The 19,955-nt window shown below is 38.6% G+C and overlaps 1 protein-coding gene across 4 annotated transcripts in view; it reads left to right on the top strand.

Moving 5' to 3' along the window:
* Positions 1 to 19,955, top strand: part of OXCT1 (3-oxoacid CoA-transferase 1) — a 188,254-nt gene that overhangs the window by 152,234 nt on the left and 16,065 nt on the right. For all 4 annotated transcript variants that reach the window (XM_064271628.1, XM_064271625.1, XM_010588117.3 and 1 more), the window contains 2 exons: positions 1,523 to 1,603; positions 10,716 to 10,817. In XM_064271628.1, coding sequence (XP_064127698.1) covers positions 1,523 to 1,603; positions 10,716 to 10,817 — 183 coding nt within the window. The remainder of the gene's footprint in view (positions 1 to 1,522; positions 1,604 to 10,715; positions 10,818 to 19,955) is intronic.

The raw sequence follows: 19,955 nt of genomic DNA, 5'->3' as shown, positions 1-19,955 counted from the left end.
CTAGTACCAGTCACTTGATATGTATTACTGTGAGCCTTACAATAACCCTGTGAGGTCAGACTAATAGGGAGGAGAGGCACATGGGCGTGCACAGATCGTTTGTGACAGAGCCAGGCTTCACGCACAGGTCATTTGGCTCCTGTGCCCATGCTCTTAACCGCTGTGCTGTACTGTTTATACTGATAATCGTCTATGAAAGGTCTCTCTTGATAGGGCACCATTAATTCTATCAGTTGAAATTCATGATTCCTCCTAAAATGGAGTTAATTGTTCATTAGGAGCCAAGTGGCTGCTTTCTCGCCAGATGTAGATCTTGCTCAAATAATGAGAACAAAGTAAAAGCTCCCTGCAGAAAATGTTCTTCGGAAGCCCACAGATTGTTTACAGTCAGGCCCAGAATTCATTGTGACGTGCCTCATTTGAGTTATATTAAGTGTAAGGAGAGCTGACATCTGTAGAAGTTCAAATATTCAACATTAATTTCAGCTGTTTAATTTAGCGTCTGTGACACGTGCAAACTTTCTTTGAAATCCTGAAAGGAAAGTAGATCATTAGGAAGGAAGATTGGGTTTTTATTTCTACAGCTGTAAGTTTTCTTATATAGTGAGACCCAGAAGCATGTAACTTGTTATTAAAGGTGTTGTGTGTCTCTCCACTTTATGTGTATTTAGCACTAGTTTTGACTGAATTGAATTTATAGAGTTTATCTTTTTTTTTTGAAATCTATCCAAGATTCCCAGTAGACTTCCCTTCTCTTCCTACTCATTCATTCATGCCTGTATGCATGCACTTATTCACTCAAAAACTATCAAATACTTTCTGTGCCAAGCACTCAGTTAAGCACACTAAAACCTCTTGATTATAGGTGCATTTGTGAGTTTGAGTTGACAGATAATCATAAGGAGTAAAATCTTAATCAAAGCCAGTTATATGAAATTCCTTGCCTCTGACCACATACTCGATCCGTGACTTAGTTCAGCGAGAGTTATAAACCAGGTAGAACACTGAGATGACTGAAGATGATGGTGACATTGTGTGTGGTGCTTTTACATCCAAAAGGAAGCAATGGAAACCTTTTTGCTATTTTAAAGAGAAGATCTAGAAAGTGCTAGGTTAGCCTTCAGCCTCAAGGAAAATATTAGGGTAGGTCCTGGCAAATAGCAATTCATCTTTGTCAAAGTGACCAATTAAAGAGAAGCAAAAAATAAGCAAGATATTGAAAGTGAAGTTTCCCATCAGCTGATACAAGGGCTGAGGCTTGAGAGGTCATATTTGTGGCAGGGTGTTTCGCTCCTAAGTTATTTATGCCTTTGGCTATTAATGTGGCATTTTTCCCTAAATTATTTCAGGTACAGAAGCTGCCTCTAGAAAAAAAAATAAAAGTATGATTGTGCAAAGATCTTGAAATAGCCTGTACTTAGGGGACAGTTTCTCTGATAGCTTCTGTTTTTCCTCTAGTTGTACCAGTTTTAAATAAGAAATATGCCTAACTACAATTTTTGATATTTCTTCCTTAAAACAGGGAAATGCACATAAAATCATGGAGAAATGTACATTACCTCTGACTGGAAAACAATGTGTCAACCGCATCATTACCGAAAAGGTAAAGTGCCTTTATCTTTTTCCTCTAATACCTACTGCCACCTATTTTATTTATAAGCATTTTTAGAATTAAAGCCAATTATGTGTTGCCTATTAGAAATGCATTATGATGGCAGGTATAGTATTAATTTAATCTCTAGGTAGACTGAATAGGGCAAATTAACCAATTTAATATTCCTACTTTTTTTTTGTTTAACCACCACTCGGCTGTCAGTGTGCTGTACTGTGGTGGCTTGTGTGTTGCTGTGATGCTGGAGGCTATGCCACCAGTATTTCAAATACCAGCAGGTTCATCCATGATAGACAGGTTTCAGTGGAGCTTCCAGACTAAGACAGACTGGGAAGAAGGACCATGTGATCTACTTCTGAAAAAAATGGCCAGTGGAAACCTATGGATAACAGCAAACATAGTCTGTTATAGTGCCAGAAGTTGAGTGCCTCAGGTTGGAAGTCACTCAAGATACAACTGGGGAAGAGCTGCCCCTTCAAAGTAAAGTCACCCTTAAATAATGTGTGTGGAGTAAAGCTTTTGGGACCTTCCTTTCCTGATGTGACATGACTCAAAATGAGAAGAAACAGCAACAAACGTTCATTAACAATTGGAACATGGAATGTACTAAGTATGAATGGAATCAAGGAAAATTAGAAGTAATCAAAAATGAAATGGAATGCTTGAAGACTGATATCCTAGTCGTTAGTGAGCTGAGATGGACTGGCATTGGCCATTTTGAATCAGACAATCATATGGTCTGCTATGACAGGAATGACGAATTGAGGAGGAAGTGTTGTGTTCATGGTAGAAAAAAAAATTTTTCAAGATCTATCCTCAAATACAATTCTGTCAGTGATAGGATGATATCCATATGCCTATAAGGATATGATATCCATATGCTCTTTGGAAACTCTATGGGGCAGTTCTTCTCTGTCCTATAGTGTCGACGGCACTGGGTTGTTTTTTTTTATAAGGAAGTTAATACGTCTGTTATTCAAATTTATGCACCAACCACTGAAGCCAAAGATGAAGAAACTGAAGATTTGTATGAACTTCAGCAGCCTGAAATTGATCAAGCATGCAGTCAAGATGCAGTGACAATTACTGGTAACTGGAATGTGAAAGTTGGAAACAAAGAAGGATCAGTAGTTGGAAAATAAGGCCTTGGTGATAGAAACGACGATTTACTCATTGACGATACTTTTTTAAAACAACATAAACAGTGACTATACACATGAACCTCATCAGATAGAATGCACAGTAATCAAATTGACTCTATTTGTGGAAAGAGATGATGGAGCAGCTCTGTCATGAGCCAGAGCAAGCCAGGGGCTTACTGCAAAGAGCATCAACTGCTCATATGCAAGTTCAAGTTAAAGCTAAAGCTAAAGTAGTCCATGAGAGCCAGAGTATGACCTTGAGTATATCTCACCTGAATTTAGAGACCATCTCAAGAATAGATTTGATGCATTGAACACTAATGACTGGAAGATCAGACGAGTTGTGGGATAACATCTAGGACATCGTATGTGAAGAAAGCAGAAGATCAGTAAAAAAACAAATGAAAAAGAAGACCAAAATGGATGTGAGAAGAGCCTCTGAAACTTGCTCTTGAATATAAAGTACCTTAAGTGAACAGAAGAAAAGACGAAGTAAAAGAGCTGAGTGGAAGATTTCAAAGGGCAGCTCGAGAAAACAAAGTAAAGTGTTATAATGGAATGTGCAAAGACCTGGAGTTGGAAAACCAAAATGGAGGAATATGCTCGAGATTTCTCAGGCTGAAAGAACTGAAGAAAAAATTCAATTGCAATATTGAAGGATTCTAGGGGCAAAATCCACCACTTGTCTGTCAGTTTGTCGTACTGTGGTGGCTTGCATATTGCTGTGATGCTGGAAGCTATGCCACTGGTATTTCAAAGAACTGCAGGGTTCACCCATGGTGGACAGGTTTCAACAGAATTTCTAGACTAGGAGACTAGGAAGAAGGACCTGGCGATGTAATTCTAAAAAAACTGGCCAGTGAATAACTTATGAATAGCAGTGGAACATTGGTATAGTGCTGGAAAATGAGTCCCTCACGTTGGAAGGTACTCCAAATATGACTGGGGAAGAGCTGCCTCCTCAAAGTAGAATCAATCTTCATGATGTGGATGGAGTAAAGCTTTTGGAATCCTTCATTTGCTGATGTGGCATGACTCAAAATGAGAAGAAACAGCTGCTTAACTGCAAAATGACAATTAAAAAATTTTTTAAGCCTGACGTTTTTCCTTTGCAGAAAATGTGTCTGGAGCACTATTCAGACTGATTTACTTTTCCCTGCATTTTGAACAATTGTATACTCCAAAAATGGAACAAATGGAAAAAAAAAGGACCTCTGGATGGTGTTACTAAGGACAGGCAGGGAGGAGATTTGGGGAGAAGAAAACTGCGGTATCATGAGTATGTCTTCAGTAAGCAAGGACATGGAATCTATGGCAAATTGACTTACTGCTTTTTAAAAACGTTTATTAACACCTTTATCAAACCCTAATTACCTTCCAAGATCACATATTGGAAAGCATCTATTATTAAAAAAAAAAAAAAGAGAAATTTACTTTTTAAATATTTAGGAAGATGCTCATTTAGTGATTTGAGGTGTAAACAACTGGGTTAAAATGGGAAAATAAAACTTAAAAGTTATAGTACATTTTTCAACTGCCAAAAATAATATTAAAGCTTTTTTTTTTTAACAGATGAATAAGTTAATTATTTCCTCTCACTACCATTAAAGGTTATATTGTGGGTAAAGCAGTTAATCATAGCCCAAGTGAGGGTGAGGAAGGCCTCTTTCATAACTTTGTTTTAGCAGCACAGACATTGGAAATCAGGGTCATAACATTTTCCAAAACCTCTTCTTGTCTCAAGTGGCAACCTAAGTGGAATTTTAAGAGCTGATGATGGAGTTCTAGCTCCTTATCTGCTGGTGGCAGGGCTGGACATATCCATTGCCCTTAATGGTATTGCATTCTCATTCACTCATTCAACAAATATTTATGGAGCACCTACTGTGTATAGAATCCAGGAGTAAACATACACCATTCCTATCCCTGAGATAGTCAAATTCCTCCACCTCTCCCAACTATTAACAAATAATTGAAGGGCTCCTCACTGGCTTCCAGATAAAACCCAAATTCTTTAATAAGATATCCACATCCCTTCATAAGTTGGCCCCTCACTATCATTCCAACCTTAGCTTTCAGAATCTGTCCACACCCTTGCTCCACACTGCTCCATTTGTAGCCCTTGAGTAGGCTGTTTTCATAATACCTCCATGATTTTGCCCATTTTCTTCCCTTTGGCTAGAATGGCCTCTTGGGTCACCTTCTCACTAACAAACTTCCTATGTATTTCACAAGACTCATCTTAGATGTCACATCACTCAATCCATCAGTTTTCTCAGCAAGTATTTGCTGAACATGGGCCAAGCACATGCTGAGTCTCAGATAAGCAATGGTGAATGAGACAAAGGCAGAGCTTAGGGGTTATTTCAATAGACTACTTAGTGCCAAGTTAGGAGAAGTACAGGAATTCAGGGGAGCACCCAGAGACTTAGGAAGGGTACACAGGGGAGACCTGCCAGAGAAAGAAATATATAGTGGAGACATTAAAGATGAGCAGGAATTAGCCTCATAAGGAAGAGTGTTACAGAAAGAGAAAACAGGGTATGCAAAGAGGCCCAGAATCAACAGAGAACATGGCCCAAAGGAGAATACAATAGCATATCAGTATGGCTAGAGTGGGAAGAAAGGTAAGGCAAAAACAAAAAAGAGAGAGACTGAGACTGAAGGAGAGAAACAATAGACTGTGAAATGCCTTGCAAAACAGGTTAAGATGCTTGTATTTGATATTGCATAGAAGGTTTTTTTTTATGTGTCTCCCCAGGCTGAGTTAGGTGGCCCTCCTGGATTCCTAAATCAGCATTGGTGTGCATCTCTATTGTGACCTTTATCACATTACCCTTTAAATGCTGGCAAAGCTATAAGCTTCATGCCTGTCCCTCTTGAATCTGCTCTTTGAGGGCAGAGATTGGGTTCCACTCATTTTCAGGAATAATCTGATTCAGGGAAGGCTCCCATAAAATGCTTATTGAATGGATAAATGCATAAATCAATAAAACAACAATGTGGAAGGAGAGACAGGGTATAAAAGTTTTGTTTGTTTTTTTAGGTAGTAAAGTTAAATAAAAATATAAGGTATGTCACAAGAAAAAGTAGGTATTAGGTGATAAGTGCCAAAATGAATGGTGGACCACTCTAAGGGTGAAATGGTTGAGTGCTAGGATGGTCAGAAGTATCTTCATGAAGATGGAAAATGCATTAGGCTTACAGGAAGGATAGGATTTGAGGAAGCAGAGGGTTGTGTGAGAGGTATTGCAGGTAGAAATTCTAAGCTGGTAAAAATGAAGGCAGAGCACACATGGAGTGAGGTTGAGGAGAAGAAAGCTTACTTGGAACAAGACGAAGACCGCGGGGGCGGGGAGAATATTGCTGAATAAAATACCAAGCTATATTCCATGCATTGAAATTATCATTAAAAGGACTACCACTTATTTCATTAAAGAAAACAGGATCAAGGACTGCTTTATTTTTATTTTAAAAGTAATTAATTCCTCTCAACAAGCTCTGTTCATAGTTTTAGGGGTTCAAAAAATGGTAAGACTCAGGGAATAAATGTTAAATAAAATATTCTGTCCTTTTGTGGACTTGATCCTCTCTACTAGTTGCCTTTATGGATTTCTACATAAACAGTCCTAATGGGAAGACACTGAGAAGACACTATGTAGGAGAAAACTTTCCTTAAAATATGGCTTCTGAAAGTGTTATGAGCCTCCTAGTCTACTTCGAAGGCCTGCTTTAGGTTGCTTCTTACCATACCTCCATGAGGGTAAGCAAACCAGACTAATGCCAAAACCATATGGCAAAAGAGGAACAGCACCCTTAACAGAAGAGAAACAAAATCTTTGGTACAAATAATTCTGTGGTTTCATCAAGATGCTGAATCAAAAAAATCCATCTGTCCAGCTCACTTATGAGAATTATGTCATTCCACCATTCCAGGTTCAAATCTGAGTCAGAAAGGTGACTGTAGATACTGAAAATGTTGTTTCTCTCTAATGTGAGCAGTTTTCAGTTTTATCATTTGCCATCATATTCCATTTAAGAAGGAAAATTCTAGAGAACTGAAATGGCCAATGAGTTCTGAATTCACATTTTCTAAGAGAACTGGAAATATACAGGGAAATATAAAATATATTTCTTGGCTCATCATGGGGCCTGTTTTTCAATTTGCACCCAAGTAATTAAAACCCAGTTTGACTGAGTTTCCCATAATGAAACCAAGCAATTTGTTCTTATGATTTGGGAGAGCAAAAAAGAAAGGTAGGAGTGAAATATTTATTATAAATTTTGTATTGGTTAAATTTATGCATACAACATTGATTATATGTTTAGACACCTTAAAACATAATCAGAATATAAGAAAGAATATAATTTTCCTTTGATTATATCAAACGATCAAAGCTACTATATACAATTTTGTGTGTATATGTGTATTTCTAGAGAATTGCATATTAAGAATTTACATTTAGGAGCATCGTTTGTTGTTAGGTACCAGCAAGTCAGTTCTGACTCCCTGACCCTATGTACAACAGGAAGCATCAAAAGCAGATGGAAGGAAGACACAGAGTCACTGTACCAAAAAGAATTGGTTAATGTTCAACTATTTTGGGAGGTAGCATATGATCCAGAACCGATGGTACTCAAGGAAGAGGTCCAAGTTGCATTAAAGCACTGGTGAAAAACGAAGCTCCAGAAATTGATAGAATACCAATTGAGATGTTTCAGCAAATGGGTGCAATGCTGGAATGTATGCTTGTCTATACCAAGAAATTTGAAAGACAGCTACCTGGTGAACTGACTGGAAGAGTTCCATATTTGTGCCCATTACAAAGAAAGGTGATCCAACAACGGCAGAAAGTATCGAGAAATATCGTTAATATCACACGCAAGTAAAATCATGCTGAAGATAATTCAAAAAGGGCTGCAGCAGTACATCAACAGGGAAATGCCAGAAATTCAAGCTGGAGTCAGAAGAGAATGTGGAATGAGGAATATCATTGCTGACATCAGATGGATCTTGGCTGAAAGCAGAGAATGCCAGATAGATGTTTAAAAAAAAAAACCTGTGTTTTATTGACTATGCAAAGACACTTGACTGTGTGGTTCACAGCAAATTATGGATGACACTGAGAAGAATGGGAATTCCAGAACACTTAATTATGCTCATACAAAAAAAGAAAAAAATTAAGACCTCTTTAAAGTGTCAAAAAGCAAATATGACACACAGCTGCAACAACAGGCTCAAAAAAAATTTTTCTTTTTTTTTTTTTTTTTATACAGAACCTGTAAATAGACCAAAAGGCAGTCATTCTAACAGAACAAGGGGTTACTGCGTGGTTTAAAATCAAGAAAGGTTTGCATCAGGGTTGTATCCTTTCACCCTACTTAACTCAGTCTGTATGCTGAGCAGATATCCAAGAAGGTGTACTGTATGAAGATGAATGTGGCATCAGGATTGGAGGAAGACTCATTAACAACCTGTGATATGCAGATGACACAGCCTTGCTTGCTGAAATTGAAAAGGGACTTGAAGCACTTGCTGATGAAGATCAATGATTACAGCTTTCAGTATGGATTACACCTCAACATAAAACAAAAATCCTCACAACTGGACCAATAAGCAGCAACATGATAAATGGAGAAAAGATTGAAGTTGTCAAGGATTTCATCATACTTAGATCCACAATCAATGCCCATGGAAGTAGCAGTCAAGAAATCAAAAGATGTATTGCACTGGGCAAAGCTGCTGCAAAAGACCTCTTTAAAGTGTCAAAAAGCAAATATGTCACCTTGAGGACTAAAGTGCACCTGATCCAAGCCATAATATTTTCAGTTGCCTAATGTGCATGCAAAGGAATAATAAGGAAGAACAAAGAAGAATTGATGTCTTTGAATTATGGTGTTGGAGGATATTGAATATACCACAGATTGCCAGAAGAATGAAAAAATCCATCTTGGAAGAAGTACAATCAGAATGCTCCTTAGAAGGTAGGGTAGTGAAACTTCATCTCATGTACTTTGGACATGTTATGAGGAGGGACCAGGCCTTGGAGAAGGATGTCATGCTTGGAAAAGTAGAGGGTCAGAAAAAGAGGACGACTTGGACACACAGCTGCAACAACAGGCTCAAACATAGCAATGATATTAGGATGATGCAGGACTGGGCAGTGTTTCACTCTGTTGTAAATGAAGCCTCTATGAGTCGGAATCAACTCAACGGCACCTAATACCATCAACAATGTAGTATGCAAATATTCCTAAATAACGACTGTTTTTCTCTCCAGATATTCCTGCTGGGGAAAAAAAAAATTTTTTTTAAAGGAACATAAATATGTAATATGTGCCCAGAAAAAAAAAAAATTTGGTGAAATATTTTCTCTTAAATTGAAAGCGTCTTTTCCAGTGAAACCAACCAGGTTATCAGTGAGTTCATCAAACAAAGAGAGAATGCCAGTATTACTGGTCCCCTTGATGTTTTACTCCTGGGGGAAAAAATATTAAACAACTGAGGAAAAGAAGTGTTTTAAGAATTTGATTTGGGTTCACACACAAGTGACGATAAGTGAAGTGATGAAGGAGAAAGAGTGATACATTTCCGTGCCCCTGCTGTGTGCCAGGCACTGTGCTGGGTGCTTGGAGTACATTTATTACTATATTTGATCTGTATAACGTCTTGGGAAGTAGATGTTTATGATATCCATCTGCAGGTGTGTAGACAGGGTCACCAAAGTTTACACATCTAGCATGTGACCTGGAATTCCTGCTTCAAAGCCAGGCTTCCTCCCTCTACACCTTGCTGTGTCTTGGTGTTTGTCTCCTAAGCAGGAATGTGTTTGAAAATAGCAATTTTGGATTTGATTTTCAAGGTAAATCTGGAAGAGGAGATTTCTGGGCAGCAAAATATTTCAGTCTGAGCAAGAGGAAACAGACCACGAAAGCTGAAAGAGGGAGGATGGAGGCCAGTTCTAGGGCCAGGGAGTTGAATTCAGGAAAACAGTTTTGGTTCTGACAGTTAGAGCTTCCCATCCACAGAGAAGTCTGTCTTCAAACAAGGGAGCCTCCTGCTACTGGAAGTATTTAAACAGAGCCCAAATGACCACCTGAGAAGAATGTTCTGAAAAATTCTTGGGTGGGAGGTTATATTAAATGACTTTGTGGTACCTTCCACTCAAGAGATCATATGTTTATGTGGGAAAGCATGTGTTTTAAATCAAATACAACAGGCTGAGTCTACTTGCTGATGTCAAAGTAGACTAATTGGTGCTACCATTACCTGGTATTACCAGCTAGAATGTTGTAATGTTTGAAGTGAGGTTAGTCTTCTCATGCTTGTCCTAAAGGGAAGCATCTTCAGTTAATTTGTGTACCCCCTGGAACACTCTCAGAACCTATGTGTTGTCACAGGACTTACAGGGAAAGTTTGAACAGTTACCTGAGGTCTTTCAGGGCCAGGACAGTGATCCTTTTATAACATTCCTGACCACTACACAGAGCTTTCTTCTGTTTGTAGTAATTCTTTACCCAGCAGCATTTATCAACTTTTTTCATCATCTCTGTGTTTTCACTGTCCAAATACCCCTTCCCTCCCTCCCTCTAGCCCTTCTTTTCTTTGTTCAAATCATTATTTAATCATCTAATTCATATTTATTTTGACCAAAATTGTTGGACACCAAATAGGAAGGTAGTTTTTTCAAAAACTGATTAAAATAATAGCAAATGTCATTAATGTCCACCAGTCATTTATTTCCTTGTGTCCACAGTGTTCCACAACTAACTGCTGATTAGGGAATTGTCAGTTATTCTTGCCAAAATGTAATAGTTATCGTTGATATTTTTCATTGCTGATTTTCAGAACCTTTTGTCCTGGGTCTTGTCTCTCCTTTAAGAACTTGTTTCTATTTTGTGCTATAAAATAATCATTGAGATAGAAATTGTTATTATTATTATTATTTTTATTTCGGCAGGCTGTGTTTGACGTGGACAAGAAGAAAGGGCTGACTCTGATTGAACTCTGGGAAGGCCTGACAGTGGATGACATAAAAAAGAGCACTGGGTGTGACTTTGCAGTAAGTGTTTCTGTGAACAGATACAGCCACTCATCCCGTATCACGGGCTTGATTAATGGGTGTTTACAGGGCATGAGCTGTTAATTTGTGATCTTTTTTGGAGGTGAGCTTTGCAGTGAACAGGAGTGGAAGGAAGGATGCCTCCAGATGAGAGCAGGTGGGAACAGGAGCCATACTCTGACTCGGGGAGAGAGCGGAGCCGAGGCCAGGGTTTGGCTCAGGAGTCAGGAGCAGGAGGGGGAGATGCCGAGGGCTGCTGGGAACAGAAGGCCGACTTTAGCTCTGCACAGTTTTATATAAAGTCTGTTGCAGTCATCTATTCTTCAGTTACCTGTCAGCTGTGACTAATCCTGATTAACTAAAAAAATGTGAGCCATACTTGGAGAAGTGATATACTTCCTAATTTGTAAACCCATCTATGACTTTTTTTTTATGACTTATGACTTTCTCTGTAATTGTAATTCTAAGCCTCATTTTTCTACCCCTTGATGAAATTAAAATGTTGAGCTTCTGCCACTACCAAATTTATAATCACAAAATGTGTGCATCCTGTATTTGAAGAAAAACTTAGTGTATAAAAACTCAGACTTACAGAGCAAGTAAATATATCAGGGGACTCTCCATTTAAGAAATCCCCACGTACCTTTTTAGAACAAAGAGAATAATACTGTAATATAGATAATAATAATAATAATATAGATAATTATAAATAATATAGGTAATAGATAACTACCTTTTATATAAGTTGTTTTTGTTAGTTACCTTTGAGTCAGCTCTGACTCATGGTGACCTTAGGTTTAACAAAACGAAACATTGCCAGTCGTGCGCCATCCTCAGCAATCTTTGGTATGTTTGAGCCCACTGCTGCAGCCACTGTGTCAATCCATCTCCTGGAGGGTTTTCACAGACCGTAACATACAGGATTTTTATAACATACAGGATAATCATCGTTTATCATCAACCACCTACCTAATGGGGCTTGGAAGAATGATTCAGTTCATTTGAAGTTCATCAAAAGTTAAAGATGAGACCTCTCTGAAAAAAAGGAAGGAAAGGGATTTGATTCTTGCATACATTTTTAAGAACAGACCTGCTAGTTAAAATCAGACTAATTTATTCTGAGAAGAAAATATGTTAATGTTACACTGCCCAGCCTAGAGAAAGTAATAGAACAAAACTTATTTGATAAATCATGCGTGTATTTCGTACATTACTTACCCATGTAGTACATGCTTGGCTTGTATCTATCAAACCCAAAAAACCAAACCCACTGCCGTCGAGTCAATTCCAGCTCATAGCAACCCTATAGGACAGAGTAGAAGTGACCCCTAGAGTTTCCAAGGAGTGCCTGGCAGATTCAAACTGCCGACCTCTTGGTTAACAGCCATAGCACTTAACCACCACACCACCAGGGTTTCCAAACCCACTGCCGTCGAATCAATTCTGACTCATAGCAACCCTATCAGTGCATTACAAATTTCTGTAAAAACAATTTTGCTGCATAATTTATTATCCCACGTATAACTTCCTGGCCCTGTACCAAGGTCTTTGTCTATTAACCTTTCTGAGTTTCCTTTTGGGAAAAAAAGAAGTCTTCCATGTTCATGAAAGGCATATCTCTAATTAGCTTTTTAATAACCTAGGAGAAAAATAGGATTTGTCTATACTTTATTTAGGATTTTTTAGCTCAGTGATAAATACAAACAATTCTTTTATTTAATGAGCAGTTCTTTTTTTTTTCCCCCGTGTGATTGAGTTACCCTTTTCTTCAACAACTAGCATTTTTGAGATCCACAGAATGTTCAATTCTCTACTGCAAAAGAGAAGGTACAAAGAAAGACCCTCATTGTCTTCTATTTCTTTTTTTTAATGTGGCTGAATCAGGGAAGGAAAAGGTGGATTTCTTTTTTTTTCTTTTCTGTTTTTGCTTTGATTTTACAAAAACAGAGAGTGTCAGCTCACATGTCTTGATACCTTGGAAAATCTCCCTGTGGTCCCTCCTTTGTTCCAGTACCATTTCCTCCATCCCATTTGACACTGACACGTGATTCCGTTTCCTCCAAATCAGGCTGCTGAGATGAAATGTTAATATTTATGTCAATATTGTCCTGAAAATGAAAAGATGTGGTATCAGCTGAACAATCTCAGCAAAGAAACTAGCTTTGAGGATCAATGATAACTGGCATCTCTTTAGACTGTGTTAGGGAAATCACATACAGCAGGTTGTTCCTCTGTAAGGCCAGGGACTGGAGTGCTTTGATTAATAAAATGTTCTGCTTAATAGCTAGGTTGTCAATACAAGAACACTGAGGGTAATGTTTCTGTATTTAATAATGAGGAGGTATTCAATGTAGTTATCAATGCATAGGTAGCATTGTACTGTTTATGTGACTTTATGCCAGTTGCTCAAGATTCTCTTTGAGAAAAGGCTCAAGAACTCAGCCTTCACTTTATAACCTGCAGTAAACATTCTAGAAGGGTATGATTAGACAGCCAGGTTGTTGCATAATAAAGAAATAAGGGAAAAACCTAAGTCAAAGCAATTGTGTAAATGTGTTGACAAAAGTTCTATATACATAAGAATGATTTGAGCAAGTGAATAAAGTCAATGAGCAAAAGGTACAGAATACAGACATAAGCTGATTGAGAAGACACTGAGGATTTTAAAGAAAAAGACAAAATATGACACCATCAGATAACAGGACATGATGAAATTGAGGTTTCAGGGTATCAAAAAAAAATGATTGTAGTGAAATATTTTGAGCACTTTAAAAAAAAAGAGTTACTAAGATTCTTTCCTATACAAACCAAAACCAAGCCTGTTGCCACAGAGTCAACTCCGACTCACAGTGACTCTAGGATAGAGTAGAACTGCCCCATAGGGTTTTAAAGGAGTAGCTAATGGATTTGAACTGCTGACCTTTTGGTTAGCAGCCGAGCTTTTAACCACTGTGCCACCAGGGCACCACCGTCTAATTAGCAATAACTTTATATATAGGCGCTCTTTGGAAACTCTGTGGGGTAGTTCTACTCTGTCCTATAGGATCGCTATGAGTCGGAATCGACTTGATGGCACTTGAAGGATATATGGAAGGAAAATATATCCTTTAAAGAGCACCTGAAGCTGTTATTGTTGTTATGTGCCATCAAGTCAATTCTGACTCACAACAACCATGTGTATAACAAAACAAAACATAGCCTAGTCCTGTACCATCCCACAATCATTGCTATGTTTGAGCCCATTGTTGCAACCACTGTGTCTATCAGTCCATCTCATTGAGGGTTGTCTTAGTTATCTGGTGTTGCTATAACAGAAATATCACAGATGGATGGCTTTTAACAAACAGAAATGTATTCTCTCACAGCCTGGTAAGCTAGAAGTCCGAATTCAGGGCACCAGCTCCAGGGGAGGGCTTTCTCTCTCTGTCGGCTCTGGGGAAAGGTCCTTGTCATCAATCTACTGAGGTCGAGGAGCTTTTCCACACAGGATGTGCTATTCTCCTGGCTCTTGTTTCTTGGTGGTATGAGGTCCCCATATCTCTCTGCTTGCTTCTCTTTTATATCTCAGAAGAGATTGACTTAAAACACAATCTAATTTTGTATATTGAGTCCTGCCTCATTAACATAACTGCCTCTAATTCTGCTTCATTAACATCCTACAGGCAGAATTTATAACATACAGGATAATCACATTAGATGACAGAATGGTGGACAGTCACACAATACAGGAAATCATGGCCCAGCCAAGTTAACACATATTTTGGGGGGACACAGGTGTCTTTGTCTTTTTCACTGACCCTCTACTTAACAAACTATGATGTCCTTTTCTGGGGACTGGTCCCTCCTGATAACATGTCCAAAACCTGAGACAAAGTCTTGCCATCCTTGCTTCTGAGGACATTCTGGTCTGCTTCTTCTAAGACAGATTTGTTCATTTCTTGTAGCAGTCCATGGTATATTAAATATTTTTCACCAACATCATAATTCAGAGGCATAAGTTTTTCTTCAGTCTTATTTATTGTCCAGCTTTCACATGCCTATGAGATGATTAAAAATACCATGGCTTAGATCAGGTACTTTAGTCCTCAAAGTGACACCTTTGATTTTTTAACAGTTTAAAGAGGGCTTTTATAACAGATTTGCTCAATGTAATACACTGTTTAACTTCTTGACTGCTGCTTCCATGGGCGCTGATTGTGGATTCAAGTAGAATGAAATCCTTGACAACTTCAGTCTTTTCTCCGTTTATCATGTTGCCTATTGGTCCAATTGTGAGGCTTTTTGTTTTCTTTATTTTGAGGTGTAATCCATACTGAAGGCTGTGGTCTTTGATCTCCATCAGTAAATGCTTCAAGTCCGCCTCACTTTCAAAAAGCAAGGTTGTGTCATCTGCATAACACAGGTTGCTGATGAGTATCCCTCCAATCTTGATACTGCAGTCTTCTTCATGTAGTCCAGCTTCTTGGATTATTTGCTTAGCATACAGATGAAATAAGTATGGTGAAAGGATACAACCCTGACATACACCTTTCTTAACTTTAAACCATGCACTATCCTCTTGTTCTGTTCGAACGACTGCCTCTTGTGTTTGTTTACAGCCTCTGCGTGAGCACAATTAAGTGTTCTGAAATTCCCATTCTTTGAATGTAATTGTTACAGCAATTCTGCAGGTTTGAGCCACCTGCCACAAGCAGCCAATTCTTGAGACAGGGGTGAGGTGGGTAGCAAGAGCTTTATTTACATATACCTTATACAGGAGACCACCAGGAGATGGGAAACCCTGGTGGCGTAGTGGTTAAGTGCTATGGCTGCTAACCAAAGGGTCGGCAGTTTGAATCCGCCAGGTGCTCCTTGGAAACCCTATGGGGTAGTTCTCTGTCCTATAGGGTCGCTACGAGTTGGAATCGACTCGACGGCACTGGGTTTGGTTTTTGGTTTTTGGTTCTACAGGAGACAGAGGGGAATGATCTCTTCCTAAAGCTGTCTGTCTCCAGAAACTGCAGTCCGCCTGGGGTTTACAGGGAAAAGGAGACATGGGTTTTAGGAACTTGTGGAATGTCCATTCTCTCTCTGTGTGGTTTAGGTGATCACATGTCAAATATGTTGATCCTTCCCTGCCATTATCCCATCAGCCCAGGGAATGACTGGAGCCATCCTGATGAGCATTGTCCTGTTGGACAGGCTTAGATAGATATCACTTGTTTTTCCAGGTTCCTAGGGGAAACATTGGTTAACACTTAACTTTTAGAGGAGCTAACAGCAAAATCTTACTTGGAGACAGAGACAGGTTAGGGAAAAGAAAAATGGCACAGGTTCTGTTCAAGATACGGCTGAGCAACCTGTTCCATTATCGTAACTTGTTATGAGCCACACAGTTGATGCCTTCGCATAGTCAGTAAAACACAGGTACACATCTTTCTCGTATTCTCTGCTTTCAGCCAAAATCCATCTGACATCAGCAATGATATCCCTTGTTCCATGTCCTCTTCTGAATCTGGCTTCAATTTCTGGCCATTCCCTGTCGATGTACTGCTGCAGTCATTTTTTAATTATCTTCTGCAAAATTTTACTTTTGTGTGATATTTAATGATATTGTTTGATGATTTCTGCTTTCTGTCAGATCACCTATCTTTGGAACGGGCAGTGTAAAAATGAAGTGGCAGAGGCGTCTGACCTCCTCTAACTTCACGAGGGGGAAAGAGAATGAATATCAACAGCCCAAGGCTGATTTCTATGAGCCAGAGGTCAGACATGCCTCCACCCTCCAATCTTTTGACCAGTTCTGACATCAGTCGCCCCTTCTATGGCACTCTGTACTTCTCTGCTATTTTCGATAATTCGTTGCAATGGTCACACAGAACTCACAGACCATACTCACAGCTATGGAGTTTTCTGGGGAAGTAACAGGTTACAGTTCGGGTTCAGGAACACTCAGGATATGGTTCTTCAATCAGTATAGCTGCTTCTCAGTATCAAGTAATAATTCATTTTCAAAGAGTACAAGAGGTGATGCACATTTCCTCAAATCAAAGCTGTGAGAAGCCAATGAAAATGTGACATTTCTTTACTTTTGGTTAGACTTACGTCACTCAGTTGTTACTGTCAGTTATTTGATGGGCCAAAGTAGAAAAAAAGGGAAAGGAAAAGGTGACATCCCCACTAAAATTCCATTTTCCCTAAAATACCTTTTTCGAGTAAGTAGAGAGTTTAAATTATTCATTTCTTTTTTATGATGTTGTTGTTGGTGCTGTTGAGTCGATTCCAACTCATAGTGACCCTGTAAGACGGCGTAGAACTGCCCTGTAGGGTTTCCTAGGCCGCCATCTTTACTAGGGTAGATCACCAGGTCTTTTCTCCCGCAGAGTCGCTGGCTGAGTTCAAACCGTCAGCCTTTTGGTTAGCAACCAAGCATTTAACATTGCACCACCAGGGCTCCTTTTTTGATGAGTAATCTATATTTCGTTACCATATGTATTTGTGTACCAGCTTTTGAAACAGAATATTTCTGTCTTTATTTTTTTTATTTAAAAATTAAAAGAAATTTAAACCACATTTAAACATCATGTGGTAGAATAAACTTCAGAGGTCGTTAAACATTCAGTGAATGCTGCATATTTAACTATGAAATTTGAACAAAATAGAGCTAACTGGTACCTTTCCTACTCCCAAGGGCCTTGCTGTTATTCTCCAGGCAGGAATACACCTAAACCAGTGGCAAAGAAATTAAGAACATTGCTTATTTATATGTTTGCAATAGAATCTGAAAGAAGTCAGCTGCAGACATTCCTTGCCAAGGTGAATAAATTTATGCTCTCAATATCTGTTATGAACTGGCATTATCCCAGAATTAAACAGTAGGCTCTTGAATTTCAAAGGGCTGAGAAGACAAATCGTTGGCTTATCTTCTACACTTATATCATTTTGTGCTTAGCCTGTAGATCACCTTGGCAGGATAATCTCTTTCGCTTGTATGGGTTTACAGTGTTGATGAGACTGGGAGAACAGAATGAGAAATGGTGGTTTAGTAGATATTTTTTATAACAAAATAGACAGGCCAAGTCAGTCCACATGAAGCTCTATCTTCGTCCTGTTTTATACATCGAGGATACAGACAATATTAAGAGTCTGCTATCAGGGTGGCATGACAAGGAAAAGAATCAGATGTTTAGTTTAAAAAATGAAGGTGCCCAGTTTCTTTTAAAGAAGATTCTGTGAAGCATCTATTGGCAGTGATATTTTCAGAAAGGAAGGGTTTTATTTCTTTGAGTTATTTTCACAAATTTTTTGTTTACAAAAAGAAAATGGATTGTTTTTGAGACATTCTTGTCTAAATACTAAAACCCGCTGGCCATCGAGTGGATTCCCACTCATAGCAACTCTCTAGGGGAGAGTAGAACTGTCCCATAGGGTTTCCAAGGAGTGGCTGGTAGATTTGAACTGCTGACCTTTTGGTTAGTAGGCATAGCTCTTAACCACCGTGCCATCAGGGCTCCCCTGTCTAAATACTACAAGTCCATATTTCATTTTTCTTCTTGGTAGGGTTGAATGTATATGCAAATATGGGCTGCAACTTTTGTCTATTTATTATATGTCTGCTCTTAGAAATGGCAAATCTGAATAAGCTCTCGTTTATCCTAAGCCATATACCAAACCATATCAATCTTATTATTCTTTTCATGCCCTTCTTTTAGTAGAAAAATGAAGGAAGAGGCATTGATTCTTGATATTGTTAAGAGTCAATACAGAAATAATTTTTAATTAACTGAAAATATTTAACCTTATTAAAGCCATATAATTGCCTACTTTTCTTATTTTTAATGCCAACTTACCTCTATTAGGAGCCTTCTGGTTCTTTGCCAGTCATCTAATCATCCACTCATTCATTTATGAATTTAGCAAGATATTAAGTGTTTAGAAGGCAAAATGCTAATTAAGCCTACTTTCTCAAATCTTTACATTTTTGGAGAACAGTTAATTATAGTCCTTTATAGTAAATTTTCAGATATTTTAAGGTAGATACTATCACCCTTGTGGCTCAGTAGTAATAGTAGAATTTGGCTGCTGACCAAAAGGTTGGCAGTTTGAATCTACCAGCCGCTCCTTGGAAACCCTATGGGGCAGTTTTGCCTCATCCTATGGGGTCGCTATGAGTCGGAATCAACTTGACGGCAACATATTATGGCATATCACCCTTATTCAGATTGAGTGTTCTTGCCTCCTCTTATCCCTCTTAATTTTTTATATTTTCCATTTCTTTAGCCGTTTGTGCCACTCCTTTGAGAATCTTTAAAAAAACTTTTCCAAGGGGACACTAAATAAAAACAGTATGCCAACTATAGTCTGCTTATTGGCAAGTAAAGAGTTGAAATTTCCTCAGAGTAGGACCCTGATCACTTTTTAACACTGGCCCAGACTACATATAGAACTTTTTTTGTCAATGTTTGGCAAGTTTTTGAGTGAAAACCAAATAAGACTCTCCTGATCTTGGTATCTTGTGAGCACAGATACAGATGTTAGATTTTAGAGCAGTTTATTATCCAGAAAAAAAAGGTTGATGTTGAATTACACAAAATGAGTTGTTCCTTTCCATTTGAGCTCAGGATGGCACTTTTCAAGAGCTTCTTGACCAGAGAGCTAACTACTGGCTTCTTATTGTAGTCATCACTAAGTGAGAAAGAGCTATAGCTGCTTCCAAATCATATAATTCTCTCCCCTTTGAAGAGCTGGAGACAGTGTGTAACAGACAATGTGAGGATTCCTCACAGCAAAACTGAGCAGCCCCTCTAAGAACCCTCTTAACTTTCCAGTCGTGCAGCTTCTAGATCTAGAGACCCAGAAGTTAGTGGCTGTACTGAACCTTGATCAAAAGTATGTTAAATATACTCAGAGACGGTTTTGGTTTGCAAACTGCAGAAAGACAGCCAGCTTCACGTAAACCTTCTTGTAATGATTTTCATTGTAGACCATGAATTTGAGCAATTCTTGGTTTTCAGAGAAGGGGAGCCTTTGTAACCAGTGCCGCTGTCAATCAGCCCTCCTTGAAATTGATCCTGGTTCATTTGCTGTTTTGAGAACTTTGTTATCCACAGTCTCAGAAGGGAACATACTGTTGATTATTGCAAAGTTTCTGAATCTTCT

This window comes from Loxodonta africana, chromosome 2, assembly GCF_030014295.1.
Source record: "Loxodonta africana isolate mLoxAfr1 chromosome 2, mLoxAfr1.hap2, whole genome shotgun sequence".
Lineage (NCBI taxonomy): Eukaryota > Metazoa > Chordata > Mammalia > Proboscidea > Elephantidae > Loxodonta > Loxodonta africana.
This window is presented reverse-complemented; position numbering and strand designations above follow the sequence as displayed.